Here is an 18,421-nt window from a genome sequence, read left to right as displayed (position 1 = left end):
CCCAACCAATCTTTTTATTTCTAGTAGAGATGGGGTTTCACCATGTTGGCCAGGCTGGTCTCAAACTCCTGACCTCAAGTGATCCGCCCACCTTGGCTTCCCAAAGTGCTGGGATTACAGGCGTGAGCCACTGCGCCTGGTGAGAGGGTATTTTTTCGTGTGTGTTTATGAAACAGGGTCTCACTGTCACCCAGGCTGGAGTGTAGTGGGCCAATCATGGTTCACTGCAGCCTTGAACTCCTGAACTCAAGCGAGCTTCTCACCTCTGCCTCCTGAGTAGCTAGGACTACAGGTGCACGCCACTGCAACTGGCTAATTTTTCATTACTTTGTAAAGATGGTGGTGGGAGAGGGAGAGTCTATGTTGCCAAGGCCGGTCTCAAACTCCTTGGCTCAAGCGATCCTCTTGCTTCAGCCTCCCAAAGTGCTGGGATTACAAGCATGAGCGCCCAGCCAGAGAAGTTTTTTGTTTCACTTTTCTATCTTTTCCTCTCTGTAATATGTATTAAGAAAACCTCCTACAACAAAAAGACAACCCAATTTTTAAATGGGCAAAATATATGAATGGATATCTTTCCAAAGAAGATATACATATACATATGACCAAGAAGCAGATAAAAAGATGCTCAACCTAGGCCGGGCGTGGTGGCTCACACCTGTAATCCCAGCACTTTGGGAGCCCGAGATGGGCGGATCACGAGGTCAGGAGATTGAGACCATCCTGGCTAACACGGTGAAACCCCATCTCTTCTAAATATACAAAAAATTGGCCGGGTATGGTGGCGGGCGCCTGTAGTCCCAGCTACTCGGGAGGCAGAGCTTACAGTGAGCCAAGATCATGCCACTGCACTCCAGCCTGGGCGACAGAGCAAGACTTTGTTTCAAAAAAAAAAAAAAAAAAGAGGCTCAACCTTACTAGTCATTTGGGAGATGCGCATACACTAGTTTGGCTATAATAAAAAAACAAAAACAAAACAAAACAGAGCCAGGCACAGTGGCCCACGTCTGTAATCCCAGCACTTTAGGAGGCTGAGGTGGGTAGATCACTTGAGGTCAGGAGTTCGAGACCAGCTTGGCCAGCATGGCAAAAATCTGTCTCTAGGCTGGGCACAATGGCTCATGCCTGCAATCTCAGCACTTTGGGATGCTTATGAAGGCAGATCACAAGGTTAAGAGATTGAGAACATCCTGGCCAACATGGTGAAACCCTGTCTCTACTAAAAATACAAAAATTAGCTGGGTGTGGTGGCGCATGCCCACAGTCCCAGCTACTCAGGAGGCTGAGGCAGAAGAATCACTTGAACCTGGGAGGCAGAGGTTGCAGTGAGCCAAGATTGCACCACCACACTCCAGCCTGGCAATACAGCAAGACTCCGTCTCAAAAAAACAAAAACAAAACCTGTCTCTATTATAAATACAAAAATTAGCTGGGCGTGGTGGTACATGCCTGTAATCCCAGCTACTTGGGAGGTTGAGGCAGGAGAATCGCTTGAACCTGGGAGATGGAGATTGCAGTTACTGCACTCCCGCCAAACTGATGAAGACTCTGTCTCAAAAACAAAACACAACAAAACAAAAACAAAATGGAAAATAACAAGTGTTGGTGAGGATGTGGAGAAACTGGAACCCTCATACAAGGTCGGTGGGAATGGAAGACAGCACAGCCACTCTGAAAAACTTTGGTTGTTCCTCAAAAAATTAAACATAGACATACCATAGGATCAAGCAATTCCACTGCAAGATCTATTCCCCAAATAACTGAATGCAGGTAATCAAATACACATACATACATGTTAACAGCAGCTGTACTCACAATAGCTAAAAGCTTGAAATAACCCTACTGTCCATCAGTAATGAATGGCTGAAGAAATTGTGAGGCCAGGCACAGTGACTCACAACTGTAATCTCAGTGTTTTGGGCACTGAGGCAGGAGAATCACTTAAGCCCAGGAGTTAAAGACCAGCCTGGGTAACACAGGGAGACCTCTTGTCTCCAGAGAAAAATAATTAGCCACATGTGGTGGTGTGCACCTGTAGTTCCAGCTACTTGGGAGGCTGAGGTGGATCACTTGAGCCTGGGAAGTGGAGGGAGCTGTGATCACACCACTGCCCTCCAGCTTGAGTGACATAGCGAGACTGTCTCAACAAAAAAAAGAAGGAAAGAAAAATCAATTGTGGTATGTGCATACAATAGAATACTACTCAGCCATAAAAAGGACCATACATGGTCTAACCCTAGAAACATGCCAAGTAAAAGAAGTTCAATACAAATGGTGACACATTGTCTGCTTCTATTCATATGAAATATCCAGAACAGGCAAATCCCTAGAGGCCAAAAGTACATGGCTGGTTGCCAGAGATTGGGGGCAAAGTGGAATGAGGAGTTCACACAGGAGACTAGAAAGAAATTATTTAGGCAAACAGTGAGGGCAAATAATCCTCAGCAGAGTTTCTTTTTTCTTTTTTTTTTTTTTTGAGACGGAATCTCGCTCTATCGCCCAGGCTGGAGTGCAGTGGCGTGATCTTGGCTCACTGCAAGATCTGCCTCCCGGGTTCACGCCATTCTCCTGCTCAGCCTCCCGTGTAGCTGGGACTACAGGTGCCCGCCACCACGCCAGGCTAATTTCTTTTCGTACTTTTAGTAGAGATGGTGTTTTACTGTGTTAGCCAGGATGGCTACGATCTCCTGACCTTGTGATCCACCCGCCTCGGCCTCCCAAAGTGCTGGGATTACAGGCGTGAAGAATTTCTTAATTCTAACAGAAAGTAGCCCCCTAAATAATTTCTTTTCTAATAAAGAGCAGCCTGGAAACTCGAGCTGCAAACATAGATAAGGAAGCTGGAAGCTTGCACGTGGGAATGCTGGTAGCTGCACCAACAGAAAAGGGGTACCTGGGAGCCAGGCATATCCAACACGGAGGCTCCATCTCCCCGTTTTTGCTACCACGTATACAGGAACTAAGAAATGGGCAACATGGGGCTGGGCAAGGTGGCTCACATCAGTAATCCCAGCACTTTGGGAGGCAGAGGTGGGCAGATCAACTGAGGTCAGGAGTCGAGACCAGCCTGGCCAAGTGGTGAAATCCTGTCTCTACTAAAAATACAAAAAATTAGTCAGGCATGCTGGCAGGCGCCTGTAATCCCAGCTACTTGGGAGGCTGAGGCAGGAGAAACCCTTGAACCCAGGAGGCGGAGGTTGCAGTGAGCCTAAATCACGCCATTGCACTACAGCCTGGGTGACAGGGTGAGACTGTCTCAAAAAAAAAAAAAAAAAAAGAAAAGAAAAGAAAAGAAAAGAAAAGAAATGAGCAATGTGGCACAGCTCAGGTAGAGACCCCAGCTGCATAATGAAAGATTAGCAGATACCAGAAATTCGCACCCTATGCAAACGGCACACCTATTCTAACCAGTTTTTCAGCCCCTATGTAAATCAGGCTCTGCCTCCTCACCAGCTCATCTATAAAACCTCTGCATTTTGCTGTGGACCAGCAACCATTTTTCTGGGACCCCTCTCTGTAGCAGAGAGTTATTTTCGCCATTGCCTATTAAACTTTCGTTCTCAACCTCACTCTTTGTGTGTCCCGGTCCTTGTTCTCCACAGCTGTGAGACAACAAACCTTGGCTGTGACTCAAGACAACGAGGCCGTTTCAGAATCACTGCTTAATGGGTACAGGGATCCTTACTGGGCTGATGAAAATGGAACTACACAGAAGTCACTAGACAACATTGGAATGTACTAAATGCCACTGAATTGCTAATTTTAAAATAGTTATTTTTATTTTTTTGACACAGAGTCTTGCTCTGTCGCCCAGGCAGGAGTGCAGTGGCGTGATCTTGGCTCACCTCAAGCTGCACCTCCCGTGTTCACACCATTCTCCTGCCTCAGCCTCCTGAGTACCTGGGACTACAGACGCCTGCCACCATGCCCAGCTAATTTTTCGTATTTTTGGTAGAGACGGGGTTTCTTTTTTTTTTTTTTTTTTTTTTGAGACGGAGTCTCGCTCTGTAGCCCGGGCTGGAGTGCAGTGGCCGGATCTCAGCTCACTGCAAGCTCCGCCTCCCAGGTTTACGCCATTCTCCTGCCTCAGCCTCCCAAGTAGCTGGGACTACAGGCGCCTGCCACCTCGCCCGGCTAGTTTTTTGTATTTTTTAGTAGAGACGGGGTTTCACGGTGTCCGCCAGGATGGTCTCGATCTCCTGACCTCGTGATCCGCCTGTCTCGGCCTCCCAAAGTGCTGGGATTACAGGCTTGAGCCACCGCGCCCAGCCAAGACGGGGTTTCATCGTGTCAACCAGGATGGTCTTGATCTCCTGACCTTGTGATCCGCCTGCCTCAGCCTCCCAAAGTGTTGAGATTATAGGCGTGAGCCACCACACCAGGCCTTAAAATGGTTAATTTTATGCAATGTGAATTTTACTGTATTTTTAAAATATCAATTTTAGTAATCCCAACAGTTTGGGAGGGTGAGGAGGCAGGTGGATGGCTTGAGTCCAAGAGTCTGAGACCAGCCCGGGCAACATAGGGACATCTCATCTCTACAAAAAATTAGGCATGTGGTCCGAGCTACTCAGGAGGTTGAGCCGGGAGAATCACTTGAGCCCAGGAGGTCGAGATTGCAGTAAGCCATGATGGCCTCACTACTTTCTAGTCTGGGTAACAGAGCAAGACCCTGTCTTAAAAAAAAAAATCCGGCTGGGCGCAGTGGCTCACCCCTGTAATCCCAGCACTTTGGGAGGCCAAGGTGGACGGATCACAATGTCAGAAGATTGAGACCATCCTGGCTAACACGGTGAAACCCCATCTCTACTAAAAATGCAAAATTTAGCCGGGTGTGGTGACACGTGCCTGTAGTCTCAGCTACTCGGAAGACTGGGGCAGGAGAACCCAGGAGGTGGAAGTTGTAGTGAGTCGAGATCACACCACTGCACTCTAGCCTGGGCAGCAGAGGGAGACTCCGTCTCAAAAGAAAAAAAAAAGGAATCATCCATTCTCCACTATTATTTCAAATTGTCCAAGCAGTGAGTGTAAATGATAGAAAAACTTGGAGTGAAAAGGAATACCAAACTGACATTACAAAGAGCTACTTCCCCAAATTTTCCAAATGCAGGAAAGTGCTGACAATAGCCAGCTGTATTTGAGGGGTCTTTGTCATCACCTGCCAACCTTTTCAGGGTTTATCTTTGAAGACTAAACATTTCCGTGTACACAGTTTATGTTTAGATGGGAACCAAATAACAGATTATTATTTACTAAGGGCCTGTGATATGCCACGCACTGTGGAGGTAAGCACTCAACAAGCATTTCACTTATCCTTAAGACAGCCCAGTAGGGTAGACCTATTATCCTCATTTTGCAGAAGAGGAAACTGACGCTCAACAGAGGGACTGCCTCAAGTAATGGGTGGGGCAGGAGCTGAAATGTAGCTCCCAGTTCGACGCCACGTTCGACGCCTGAGGCAATGTGGGAGAATCGCAAGGTGGCTCCCAGTCCCACACTCTCCTCACCTCTTCCTACCTGGGCTGTGGTTTTTCTGACCCGAGTCTACTGTAATGGCTCTGTTTACCTGCTGGCCCTTGAGGTGCATGGTGTGGCCACACCCCTCCACTGTCTATAAGCCAGGAAAGTGCTAAATATGAACCAAGCCTCATGTCAATTCTCACAGCCGGACTATAGGGTGGTCGTTCCATCACTCCCGACTTACGAGGAAACTGATACGCTGATGCTTCTAAGGCTCTAAAGGCGTCGAACCCGGAGCCACGCTCCCAGGGCAAGCAAAACACGACGCCACAAGTTATCTCCGCCCCGCCCCCCAGCTGAGCCTTTTTATACGCGAGCCCTACGGGTCGCGTACAGGGCCACACCTAGTCCCTATTTTTGGGTCCACTCCACCCCGTGGATCCCGCCAAAGGTTGTCTCGCGCGGCGCACTGTGGGAAAACCGCGGGGAGGTGCCTAAAGCGGACCCTGCCGCCTCTAACTTTAGTTGTCTTAGCTACTGCCTACAAAAGATGCGCCATTGTGGCACTTATTTTTGTAATTTTCCTCCACCAGCGGCCGAGACGAGAGCCGAAGCCTTTGAAAAAAATATTCCTAGACGGTTGTGTTTCCGGGCGCATCACGCATTCATTCGGGCAGCCTGTCTCTCTGGAGGGGTCCTTCACTCCTGGCACCTCTGGTTACGGACAACGTACAGAAGCGACTGCCAATGAGCTCCGCTGAGTAGGACAGGGGCAGGGCTAGCGCTTAAAGGAGCCGCGACCCCTTTGCAGACCAGAGGGTGACCCGGATGATGGCGGCCGGCGCGGCCTTAGCCCTGGCCTTGTGGCTACTAATGCCACCAGTGGGGGTGGGAGGGGCGGGGCCCCCGCCAATCCAGGACGGTGAGTTCACGTTCCTGTTGCCGGCGGGGAGGAAGCAGTGTTTCTACCAGTCCGCGCCGGCCAACGCAAGCCTCGAGACCGAATACCAGGTAGAGGGTCGCGAGCTGGGCAGCCAGCGGAGTCAGGGAGAGGGGGCGTGGCCAAGCGGCCGGGGCGAGGCGCGCTTTAGGAGGAAGGGGGAGGAGTCCGTGCTTGGGAGCGCGGGGGCGGAGCTAGCAAGAGATGGACAGATGGGGCGGGGACGGTGTGTGGGAGCGGAAGGGGAGGGAGTAATAAGGCGGGGCTAGAGTGAGAGATGGAGTGGGCGGGGCCAACCGTAAGTATAGGGAGCCTCTGAGGACAGGATTCTCGCTGGTGGGCGTGGCGATAGTGCTGATAGGTCGACTATGGGGACGTTGCCCACACAGGCCTTTCTTGGGAGTTAGACTAAGGAAAAAGGCTGGGCCTATCCTCTTTCGGAGGCGGAGCCAAGCGGGGGCGTGGTCAGGTAAACTTCCATTAAGTACTTTTGATAGGTGCGTGGTCAGCTGAAAGTATGGACCCCAAGCTGTCATATCAATGAGGGTAGAGGCAAGCGGCGCAGCCATTGGGACAGGTGGGGGCGGGACCGGTTGTGGGTGTGCCACCGTTCAGGTAAGCCCTTGGTGGTCTGTACTGATCAGTGTTGGTTCAGCAGTAGCCCTCTTTGGCAGGCGCCCTTGGCCTACCGCTAGCCCTCCACCCACTCTTACCTGTCCCCCAGGTGATCGGAGGTGCGGGGCTGGACGTGGACTTCACGCTGGAGAGCCCTCAGGGCGTGCTGTTGGTCAGCGAGTCCCGCAAGGCTGATGGGGTACACACGTGAGTTCAGTCCTGATGTCTTCCTGGGTTCAGTTACAGCCCTGCCCCTCCCAGGCGGCCTCAGGTTACCGCCCTGACTGCCCCAGAGTCGGCTGGCCGGCCACCCTGGTTCATGTTTGTGTGTCTGTCTGCCCAGCGTGGAGCCAACGGAGGCCGGGGACTACAAGCTGTGCTTTGACAACTCCTTCAGCACCATCTCCGAGAAGCTGGTGTTCTTTGAATTGATCTTTGACAGCCTCCAGGATGACGAGGAGGTCGAAGGATGGGCAGAGGCTGTGGAGCCCGAGGAGATGCTGGATGTTAAAATGGAGGACATCAAGGTGTGTCCAGGGTGCACTGAGGCCACTCCTTCCAGATCTCTAGGATTCATCTGGGGCACCCCCCTTGGGCTGACCTAGCCTCCCCTCCGAAGTTGTGCCCCCAACCGAATTATAGTAACAGTAGCAGCTCTTAAAATAAGTAGTTCATTTCAGGCCGGGCATGGTGGCTCACGCCTGTAATCCCAGCACTTTGGGAGGCTGAGGTGGGTGGATCACCTGAGGTCAGGAGTTTGAGACCAGCCTGGCCAACATGGTGAAACCCCATCTCTACTAAAAATACAAAAATTAGCTGGGTGTGTTGGCGCACGCCTGTAACCCCAGCTACTCAGGAGGCTGAGGCAGGAGAATCACTTGAACTCAGGAGGTGGAGGTTGCAGTGAGTTGAGATCATGCCACTGCACTCCAGCCTGGGCAATAAGAGCGAAACTCCGTCTCAAAAAAAAAAAAAAAAGGTAGTTCATTTCTAGGTGTAAACCCTGGTGTAAAGGTTTAAGGAACTCGTATCATAAATACCTTCATACCGTAAAACTCTATAACCACCTTGTGAAGTAGACCCCGTGCTCACATCATCCCTATTTTACAGGTGGGAAAAGTGAGATACAGGATGGCTGAGCAACTCATGGCCACACAGATCAACTAGCAGAGTTGGTATTGAACCCACGCTGGTTTCAGCAACTATTCTCTTAACCACAAGCAAATATGTTCTGTACATTTATTAGTATTTTAATTAACGACTTCTTTATTTTCAAACAGATCTCTCTTGGTCACCCAGGCTGGATTGCAGTGGCACGATCTCAGCTCACTGCAACCTCTGCCTCCCAGGTTCAAGCAGTTCTCCTGCCTCAGCCTCTCGAGTAGCTGCACTACCACGCCTGACTAATTTTTGTGTTTTTAGTAGAGACAGGGTTTCACCATGTTGGCCAGACTGGTCTCAAACTCCTGACCTCAGGGGATCTGTCCACCTTGGCCTCCCAAAGTTCTGGGATTACAGGTGTGAGCTACGGCGAGGCAAGGTCTTGCTGTGTCACTCAGGCTGGAGTGCAGTGGTGTGATCATAGCCCATCGCAGCCTCAAACTCCTGGGCTCAAGCAGTCCTGCCACCTCAGTGGGACTACAGGTGTGCACCACCATGCCTAATTTTTTGTTTTCTGTAGAGACAAGGTTTCACCATGCTGGCCAGGGTGGTCTTGAACTCCTGAGTTTAAATGATCCTCCTGTCTTGGTCTGTGTTTGCATTACACATGTAATCTTGCCTCAGCCTCCTGAATAGCTGGGATTAGTTGTGCATCTCCACCCCTGGCTAATTTTTTGTAGAGATGGGGTTTTGCTATGTAGCCCAGGCTGGTCTCAAACTCCTGGGCTCAAGCGATCCTCCCACCTCAACCTTCCAAAGTGCTGGGATTACAGGCATGAGCCACCATGCTCGTCCTTGTGCATTTATTTAGGCATTAAATTTTCACAGCAGCTTGGAAGCTTATAGAAGAGGAAACAGGCTCAGATAGGTTAATTAAGTTGCTCACGGTCACACAGCCAGTGAGTGGCAGGGCGAGGATTTGAACTTAGCCTGAACAAGTCTGTGTTTGCGGCTGTACCTTCCTGGGCTAATACAGCCTCCCTCCATATCTCCCGGTTTTTTTGGTCTCTGGTTCCCGATGGGCGGAGGGACGCCTGACCCTTCCCCTCCCTCTGCCCTGCAGGAGTCCATTGAGACCATGCGGACCCGGCTGGAGCGAAGCATCCAGATGCTGACGCTACTTCGGGCCTTCGAGGCACGTGACCGCAACCTGCAAGAGGGCAACTTGGAGCGGGTCAACTTCTGGTCAGCTGTCAACGTGGCGGTGCTGCTGCTGGTGGCCGTGCTGCAGGTCTGCACACTCAAGCGCTTCTTCCAGGACAAGCGCCCGGTGCCCACGTAGCCCCTGCCACGGAAGGAAGAACGGGACGAAGGAGGGGCAGCGGGGTGTGTGCGTATGAGACTTGGGGGTCCCTCCCCATTTTAGTTTCCTGCCAAAATGGGAGTGTGCAGTCGGGGCCTGTGGTCTGGCCCCGTGAGTCTCCTTCCGTCCTCAGTGGGCAGGGAACACCTCTGGCTTGCAGAAGGGACGGCTCAGCGGCTGCACCGACGGTCCTGGAAATCTCACATGGTGGGCACTGCAGCGTTGGAACGTGAGCCTCAGATTTCCTGGCCCCTCTACTGTAAATGTGCCTTAGCCTAAGCCTTCCATCCTGTGTTACCGTTGCCTGGTGCGGGGCAGGGCCTAACAAGGAAACCTGGGCCCTCCAAGCCAGGCTGAGGTCTGGTAACAGAATGCCAGGAAGGGGGCCTGGAAGACCACCTGCCCCGGCCCCTCTTCCTGCAGGGGCCCCACACAGGCATGAGGGACGGCCTGGCCAAAGTCTAGGCAGAAGCCTCCTGGAACAAAGGGTGGTGTGGCCTGGGCATCGGAGTCAATAAATTATGGTCAGAAAATCACAGAGCCTGCTGACTGGGGCTCAGGGACACCAGCTAGGACAGACCGGCCCGCGAAGGGGGCAGCCAGACAGGCGGGAGGGGCCTCCCATGAAGCTCAGAAGAAAGGTCTGGCGGGAGCCGATGGAGGGGGTCGCCTGGCACAAGAGAAAAATCAGAAAGCAAAGTTTAACTGAGTCCCAGGTGGGCCACGAGGCCTGGGCTTCCCCAAGAGAGGGTGAGAGAAGCAGGGCCTGAGGGTAGGAAGTGGGTGGAGCACTGGGGTCCCGGCTTCACCAGGCAGCAGCCAGGCCTGTGCATGTGGGGGTGTGTGGGGGATCAGAGAACATCTGCTCCCACTCCTCCCGTGCTAAGGAAAGTAAAAGCTCTTGCCTGTATCCAGTGGCTTCCTCTGAAAGGCGACACCGAGGAAAGCAGAGCCCTCAGGGAGGTGTGAGGTGCTTATGTTTGCAGGGACCTGGGCGTCCTTATGGGAGGCCTGATGGGGGAGGTGGCGCCCACGTCCCCAGCCCGAACACTAACACAAGAGGCCCACACAGCAGCCACCAGCAGCGTCTTCCCTTTATTTTAGTTTATTAATAGGATACAGAGTGCAGGCACTTACAGTGGTCAAACCGAGCGAGGAGTGGGTGAGGTCTGCTCAGAGAGAGGCTGCCCGGGGCCCACCCCATCAGGGAGGCATGGGTGGGAGCTGAGAGGCCCCCAAGGCCCCCCACCACCACCACCCACATAGCCCAAGCCCAGCCACCCTGGGGGACCCAGGAGGAGGAGGAGAGAGGAGTAGGGCAAGGCCGGCCCGGGCCAACGGCTCCGGGCCTAGCAAAGGCACCTCTGGCAGCCGAGGCTGGGCCGGGCTCAGGCTGCGTGGTTAATATGGCCAGGAAGGACTATGCACACCTCAGGCCTGGCAGCCGGGCACTACTGAGCCCACTGGGCCAGGCTTGCCTCTGGGGAGCTCCTGCTAATGAGAAGTTGATATACCCCTGCACCCCAGCAAGGCCTGGGGACATAGGCGCCCTTGGTGCCCCCAGTTCTAGAAGGCCTGCCCTACATGGGCCTTCCCAGCCCGAGAAGACCCTGGCAGAGTCCTCCCAAGGCTGGACCCCTCATTCAGGATGGCGTCAAGGGTTCAGATCCCCCTCTGCCACCCTGAGACTCCATCCCCCAAAGTGCATCACCCCAGCGCCCCCTGCCTGGAGCTCCAGGGCCCCTTTGCGCAGTGCGGTGTCCAGCCAGGCATGGGGGCCGGCCCTGGACCGGGTCCAGCGTTAAGGAAGAGGCCAGGGCTGCCCACTGGGAGCCTGGTCCCGGCATAGGGGCGGCAGAGGACCCCGGACCACCGAAGCTCCGGCGCCGCGGGTGCGTGAGGCCCCCCCGAGAGCACGCCCCCCTCGAGGCCTAGTCGAGCAGGGATGGCTCGGCTGGGCGGATTATGGTGGGCCGGCTGGGCGCAGCAGGGGGTCTTCTGCTGCAAAGAGAAGAAAGACAGGTGGGGAGGGGGAGACGGCAGTGAGGCCATGAGCAGGAGGCAGGCCTGGGTTGAGGACCCAGCCCCCACCCACACACCACCCCACGGTGTTCACCAGACTGACCTCCGCAAGCCGCCAAGGCGTTGGGGAGGAGTGCCAAACCCAGGCATCGACTCGCCTGCTGTTTGACCCTCGGTGAGGCCCTTGCCCTCCCTGGGCCTCAGCTTCCCCACTGGAGAAGTGGGGAGAATAAAGCCTGGCCCACGGGGTAGGCTGAGGCAGGCAGGGGTAGGAAGGAGAGGGAGGTAAACAGTGGGAGGAGGTGCCCAGCGTGAGGGTTTCACAGCTGCCTCGTGGCGCCCCCCAGTGGGCAGAGGGCAAGCTGGAGGCTACTCTGAGACACTGAACAAGCCTCTTGACCTATCTGGGCCTGTTTTCCTGTGAGCCAAACAGGGATGAGGGCGATTCCCCCGCTCCAGCAGCTGGGCGCGTGGTGAGAGCTCACTTGGAGGAAGTGAGACAGGAGAGACCCCGGGGTGCAGGCAGTTGGGGTGGGGGGCAGAGGGTCAGCCTTACCTGGGTACTCCTGGGGGGATCCCTGGGGGGATCCGAACTGGCCGAGATGGGATCTGAGGTGGGGCTGGGAAGAGGTCATTGTTGGCAAACACGCTCTGGGGTCCAGGCCGGGATGGGATTGGGGGCGCCGAGAAGGAGGCTGCTGCCCCCACGGGCACAGGAATCAGGGGGGGCCCTGGAGTGGGGCCCCTCACCGCTGGGGGCCGGCCGGGGGGGTGTATGCTGGACACCGGTCGGCGCTGTGGAGTGGGGCTGTGAGGAAGGAGAGGCTGTGAGCTACAGATACAGATGGAGTAGGAGCCCCCGCCATGCCACTGTGGCTGCCAGAACTTGAGGTGGGGGCTGGCTGGGGGGGACAGTGCAGGTGCAGTGGGATCCTCCCACCCCAACCTGAGCGCTAGTCCCACCTTCCCTTGCCCTCGGCCCCCAAGGACTCCGGTTGCCCTCTGACCTCATCCCCACAGCCCCCACACGGCCAGACACTTCGCACTCACAGGGCCCCCTCAGGTCTTGGGCCTGGGATCCACCCTCACAGACAAAGACACTTCCAGAGTCCTCCAGATCAAGCCCTAATGCCTCCAGGGGCCGTGGAACCTGCAAGCCCTGTCCAGACACCCAGGTTCCCTCCTGGGCCTCAGCACCTGCTGCCTGCAGGCCTGGGTACGATGTCCTCCCCCTAGGGAACGCCATGGTTCCCCAAGGGCTCTGCAGGGCGGCCCCCTCTGAGGTTCCCTGCCCGACAGCCTCAATGGACAACTCAGGGGCGGCGGCAGCTCTGGCCACACCTTGCGTTTGCCCCTCCAGAGCCTCCCATCTGCCGTACTCTGTGATTGAGGAGGCTCGTCTCTCTCCTGTGGCTGCTGCCCCTCCAGCCTCTTACCCCGGCTTCCATTTGGGCTGTGCCGAGGGAAGGCACCCGCAGAGGCAGGCAGGGTATTCATTCACAAGGTCCTGCCCTAGAGCTGCGGGGCTGGCTGGCCCCCATACCCTTTCTCTCCCTCCTCCGGCCGCAGCAGGGCAGCAGCTCCCACAGTGCCCAGCCCTGGGTGCCACCCCTTCTGCCCACCCTTGGGTTGCGTCCTGTTTCCTGCCAGGACCCTGCAGGACACACAGGAAGGCCAGGAACCTGCGGGCTGAATGCTTGAGGGCAGGGGAACCAGGATTCCGGACCTGTGGCTGCTGGCGCTCTGGAGCCAGGTGTCGTCGACGGGCGGGGGTACGGGCGTGGACACGGTGCTGGTGCTGATGTCGCCGATGATGTTGAGCGCCTCCTTGAGGGCATGGTACATGCGCAGCATGTCGTCCCGCCGCTGCGCCTGGTCGGCCGACTCCTCCATGAGGCTGCTCTGGTCCGCTGAGGAGTATAGGTAGGCCAGAAGCTCGTGGTGGATGAAGGCCTTCGTCTGTGGGCAGGGGTTGGGGAGGGTCAGGCTTGCACATCACCCCAACCCACAACCCACAGTGATTGCTGGAAAAACGTCTCCCACAGGGCGGGGCCACCCCCAGACGTTTTTGCAATTCTCCTGCCTCAGCGTCCCGAGTAGCTGGGACCACAGGTGCGTGACACCATGCTTGGCTAATTTTTGTAATTTTTGTAGAGATGGGGTTTCACCATGTGGCCCAGGCTGATTATGAGATTCTTATTCAACTTACTTCTACTATCTTGCCTCTTCTATTGATATCTTTTCTCCTGTTTAGCTTATTTATTTATTTCCTTAACCTTGGCAGAATAATCCTGTTATATCTTTTTTTTTTTTTAAGACGGAGTCTCGCTCTGTTGCCCAGGCTGGAGTGCAGTGGCATGATCTCAGCTCACTGCAACCTCTGCCTCCCGGGTTCATGCCATTCTCCTGCCTCAGCCTCCCAAGCAGCTGGGACCACAGGCACCTGCCACCATGCCCAGCTAATTTTTTTTGCATTTTTAGTAGAGACGGGGTTTTACCGTGTTAGCCAGGATGGTCTCGATCTCCTGACCTCATGATCCGCCCGCCTCAGCCTCCCAAAGTGCTGGGATGACAGGCGTGACCTACCGCGCCCGGCCTCGTTTTTGTATTTTTAGTAGAGGTGGGGTTTCACCATTTTGGCCAGGCTGGTCTTGAACTCCTGACCTCAAGTGATCCGCCCACCTTGGCCTCCCAAAGTGCTGAGATTACAGGCCTGAGCCACCTCACTCAGCTGCCTCCTTCTCATTTTTAGTTCACCACTCACATTGTTGATCATGAGGTGCATGATGGTCTTTGGCATGAGGTCGCGGATGGACTTGTTGATAATGGCCACGTACGAGTCCACCAGGTTGCGAATGGTCTCCACCTGCCGCTCCAGTTGGGGGTCCATGGAGAAGGTGTTCTCCTGGGCCCCGTCCTCGTTTTCTGCCTGCAAGCGGGAGGGGAGGTGCTGAGGGGTGACTATGGCCTGGGGCAAGTCCTGGTTCTCTGGAAACCATCTGCCCTATTGTCCCACCAATAACTGACCCCAGGCTGGCCCCTGACAGCCCCACTGGTACCAGGTAGGCCTGCCTGCCCCGGGCCAGAGCCGCCCAAACAATGGGGTGACACTGGCTGATGCTGGGGTGGATCCCCTCACCTGGGCATTGGAACATCGTTTTTTTTGTTTTTTTTTGACACAGTCTTGCTATGTCACCCAGGCTGCAGTGCAGTGGCACAAACACGGCTCACCGCAGCCTCAACCTCCTGGGTACAGCTCAAGTGATCCTCCCACCTCAGCCCCCTGGAGTAGATGGGATTACAGGGGTGCGTCACCACGCCTGCGTATGTTTGTATTTTTTGGAGAGACAGGGTTTTGCAACATTGCCCAGGCTGTTCTCAAACTCCTGGGTTCAAAGGATCTGCCCGCATCGCTTCCCAAAGTGTTGGGATTACAGGTGTGAGCCATCACACCCAACCTTAGGACATTTTATTTTATTTTTGAGATGGAGTCTCGCTCTGTCGCCCAGGCTGGAGTGCAATAGCATGATCTCAGCTCAATGCAACCTCCACCTCTAGGTTTAAGCGATCTCCTGACTCAGCCTCCCGAGTAACTGGAATTACAGGCATGTGCCACCATGCCCGGCTACTTTTTGTAGTTTTAGTAGAGACGGGGTTTCACCATGTTGGCCAGGCTGGTCTCGAACTCCTGAGCTCAAATGATCTGCCTGCCTCAGCCTTCCAAAGCGCTGGGATTACAGGCGCGAACTATCCAGCGCGCCCGGCAAGACATTTTAATATTGGGGCCAAGGGTGGCCATGTTCACTCCACCTCAGGATGGAGGGGAAAAGAGAGGAGAACAAAGAAGGCGGTACCCCATCCCCTGCGTGCCCTGGTCACTGGCTTCCGTGAGGGAACATTCTGGGCCCTGATGACAAAGTATCTCCAAGTTCTCCTTTGCTTGCTCAAGTGGGCATCTGCTACATGATTTCAGAGGCTCCTGGCTAACATGACCTGAAAATGACCCGTCCTGGGGAAAGCCAGCTCTGCTTCCTCTCCCAGGTGGGGGCCGCTGGGCCGCCGCTGCGCAGGGCGGCTCCTCACCTGGTCCTTCTCAGGGTAGACGCCGGCTCGGAGGAACGAGGCCTTCCAGCTGTCCACGTCCTCCTGGGAGTCACAGGCCAGCTCGATCTGCCGCAGGTCCTTGTAGACGTTTCTGCGGGGGGAGGGAGAGGAGCAGGCTTGACCCTGCCATGGGTCTGGCAGACCACCGGGAGGAGTGGGCTCTAGGGGTCTTTCTGACTGATCAGGAACCCAAACCCAACCCAGGCTTCACCCGGTCATGCCGAGGGATCATGGTGAGTGATGCCTACACAGAAGATCACTGTGCACTAGCTCGGCAGGTGTCTGTGTTTCTTTATTTCTGTTGGATTAGCTGACTCTTCTCTTTTCCTGGGCCCCCAGAAGTAGGCATGTGACCCTTGACACCCACTGTAGCTGGGAAGCTCCCACTGGGGCATTTTCAGGAAAGCCCAGAGCAGCACTGTCGACCAGAAATTTATTATTATTATTATTATTATTATTATTATTTTTGAGATGGAGTTTCACTCTTGTTGCCCAGGCTGGAGTACAATGGCGCAATCTTGGCACACCGCAACCTCCACCTTTCAGGTTCAAGGGATTCTCCTGCCTCAGCCTCCCAAGTACCTGGGATTACAGGCATGCGCCACCACACCTGGCTAATTTTTATATTTTTAGTAGAGACAGGGTTTCTCCATGTTGATCAGGCTGGTCTCGAATTCCTGACCTCAGGTGTTTTGCCTACCTCGGCCTCCCAAAGTGCTGGGATTACAGGCATGAACCACTTCGCCCGGCTGTGAGTTTTTTTAAAAAAAATTTTGGCCGGGCACAGGGGCTCACGCCTGTAATCCCAACACTTTGGGAGGCCGAGGCAGGAGGATCAACTGAGGTCAGAAGTTTGAGACCAGCCTGGCCAACATGGTGAAACCCCGTCAATACTAAAATAAAAAAAATTAGCCGGGAGTGGTGACGCATTCCTGTAGTCCCAGCTGCTCGGGAGGCTGAGGCAGAAGAATCACTTAAACCTGGGAGGTAGAGGTTGTAGTGAGCCGAGATTGTGCCACCGTCTCCAGCCTGGGTGACAGAGTGAGACTTCGTGTCAAAACAAAACAAAAAAATTTTTGTAAAGGTTAGGCATGGTGGCTCACACCTGTAATTCTTGCACTTTGGGAGGCTGAGACAGGGGGATTGCTTGAGCTCAGGAGCTGGAGACCAGCCTGAGCAACACAGAAAGATCCCCATATCTACAGAAAATACAAAAATTAGCTGGGCATGGTGGCGTGCACCTGTAGCCCCAGCTACTTGGGAGGCTGAAGTGGGAGGATCACTTAAGCATGGGAGGTGGAGGCTGCAATGAGCTGAGATCACGCCACTGCACTCCAGCCTGGGTGACAGAGCAAGACTCCGTCTCAAAAAAAAAAAAAAAAAAAAAAAAAAAAAAGAACCAGGGTCTCAAAGCTGGGAGATAAATGGAATGGATGCTAAACAATGCTTGCAGATGGTGGTCTATAGGCCACGCCCCGTGCCACATGCCATGCATGTTTTCCTGTCCCACATGCAGGTGTGGTTGAGACAGCCAAGCTGCCCCCAAAGCCTTTAAGTGAGACTTGGGTTTGTGGTCAGCAAGTGGCTGCCCTGAACGACCTCTGGATGGGGTTGTGTGGGGAGAGGCATGCCCTTGTAGCTCCTCCTGTCTTCCTTTCTGCTGCTGCCTGGAACATCATCACAATGGCCGGAGCCTGGGCAGCCATTTTGGGCAAAGAAGTAGCAGTCAGGGTTTTGGGCCAGGCATGGTGGCTCATGCCTGTCATCCCAGCACTTTGGGAGGCCGAGGTGGGTGGATCACTTGAGGTCGGGAGTTTGAGACCAGCTTGACCAATATGGAGAAACTCTGTCTCTACTAAAAATAAAAAATTATCCAGGCATGGTGGTGGATGCCTGTAATCCCAGCTACTCGGGAGGCTGAGGCAGGAGAATCGCTTGAACCCAGGAGGCAGAGGTTGCAGTGAGCTGAGATCGCACCATTGCACTCCAGCCTGGGCAACAAGAGCGAAACTCTGTTTCAAAAAAAAAAGAGTCAGGATTTCGTGGCAGGACTGTCCTACTGCAGAGCTCGGGTTCTGCACACCAGGTGGAATCCTGAGGAACATGCAGGGCCTGGATCCCGATCCCTGTGGAGCTGCTCCACTTTGCCTGGGATACTAAAGTCTGGACTCGATTTACATAAAAACCCATCAACCATCTATCTTGTTTTTGCAGCTATTACTCTGGGTTTCCTGAACCTGCTCTTAAAAGATGTATCAGGTAATATCGTCACCCTCCCTGTAGAGGAGGCACACGGCTCAGGGACCTGGGACAGCTGCCAGGTGCCATACGGCCAGGGGCAAGCCTAGAAGAGCTATGAAGGTTTTCAGGGCCAGCTAGTGGACAAATGGGTCTCAGAGCTTTAGGCCAGCCAGAGCAAAGCAGGAGGGAACCAGGGGACTCAGCTGGAGTTGGTGGGTGTAGCCTAGCAGTAGGCAAGGAGGTGCTGGGGCCAGCAGGGAGGATGTCAGTGCCTGCCTGCGGGTCTCAGGGTACCACCAGGCCTTTGCTGACAGCTAAGCCCTGACTCAGGTGGGCCCTGCTTCCTGGATGAATGCGATTGTGTTGAGCATGGGAGGAGCCCTCCCGCCAGCCGGGTCTCTTCCTGAGAGCAGTGTCCCTGCTAAAGTCTCCAGCCACTGCTTCATGGGACAGATGTACTGTGAGCTTCCTGGGGCCTCCCATTCTCCAGCTTCACTCTCCTGGGAGCTCATCTGGTTTCATCCCTTGAAATACTGTCTACACAATGGTGACTGCCCAGTTCACATCCCAGACTGGAG

At 54.4% G+C, this 18,421-nt stretch overlaps 3 protein-coding genes across 23 annotated transcripts in view; 1 reads left to right on the top strand and 2 right to left on the bottom strand.

Annotated features, from left to right (window-relative positions):
- Positions 1 to 5,799, bottom strand: part of C19H19orf38 (chromosome 19 C19orf38 homolog) — a 36,267-nt gene extending 30,468 nt beyond the window's left edge. For both annotated transcript variants that reach the window (XM_005587978.4, XM_074025908.1), the window contains exon 1: positions 5,702 to 5,799. The gene's annotated coding sequence lies outside the window, so the exon portion shown is untranslated. The remainder of the gene's footprint in view (positions 1 to 5,701) is intronic.
- Positions 5,800 to 6,266: 467 nt separating this feature from the next.
- TMED1 (transmembrane p24 trafficking protein 1) lies at positions 6,267 to 10,009 on the top strand. The gene is made up of 4 exons (XM_005587979.5): positions 6,267 to 6,468; positions 7,122 to 7,219; positions 7,356 to 7,539; positions 9,237 to 10,009. Exons 1-4 carry the CDS (start codon positions 6,286 to 6,288, stop codon positions 9,453 to 9,455), a joined length of 684 nt encoding a protein of 227 aa, XP_005588036.2. The 5' UTR covers positions 6,267 to 6,285; the 3' UTR covers positions 9,456 to 10,009.
- Positions 10,010 to 10,552: 543 nt separating this feature from the next.
- Positions 10,553 to 18,421, bottom strand: part of DNM2 (dynamin 2) — a 110,053-nt gene continuing 102,184 nt past the window's right edge. For 13 of the 20 annotated variants that reach the window (XM_005587967.4, XM_074025889.1, XM_005587971.4 and 10 more), the window contains 5 exons: positions 15,582 to 15,693; positions 14,263 to 14,427; positions 13,225 to 13,457; positions 12,055 to 12,306; positions 10,553 to 11,477 (listed from right to left, as the gene is read on the bottom strand). In XM_005587967.4, the coding sequence (XP_005588024.1) occupies positions 11,408 to 11,477; positions 12,055 to 12,306; positions 13,225 to 13,457; positions 14,263 to 14,427; positions 15,582 to 15,693 (832 nt within the window). In that variant the 3' untranslated portion in view covers positions 10,553 to 11,407. The remainder of the gene's footprint in view (positions 11,478 to 12,054; positions 12,307 to 13,224; positions 13,458 to 14,262; positions 14,428 to 15,581; positions 15,694 to 18,421) is intronic. The other 7 variants (XM_074025891.1, XM_005587973.4, XM_074025894.1 and 4 more) reach the window with 1 other exon arrangement.

Source organism: Macaca fascicularis, chromosome 19, assembly GCF_037993035.2.
Source record: "Macaca fascicularis isolate 582-1 chromosome 19, T2T-MFA8v1.1".
Classification (NCBI taxonomy): domain Eukaryota; kingdom Metazoa; phylum Chordata; class Mammalia; order Primates; family Cercopithecidae; genus Macaca; species Macaca fascicularis.
This window is presented reverse-complemented; position numbering and strand designations above follow the sequence as displayed.

Coding starts and splice junctions, on each gene's coding strand:
- TMED1 (XM_005587979.5), top strand. CDS start 6,286: ATGATGGCGGCCGGCGCGGCCTTAGCCCTGGCCTTGTGGCTACTAATG. Junction 6,469..7,121: donor GCCTCGAGACCGAATACCAG/GTAGAGGGTCGC, acceptor CCTGTCCCCCAG/GTGATCGGAGGTGCGGGGCT. Junction 7,220..7,355: donor AAGGCTGATGGGGTACACAC/GTGAGTTCAGTC, acceptor CTGTCTGCCCAG/CGTGGAGCCAACGGAGGCCG.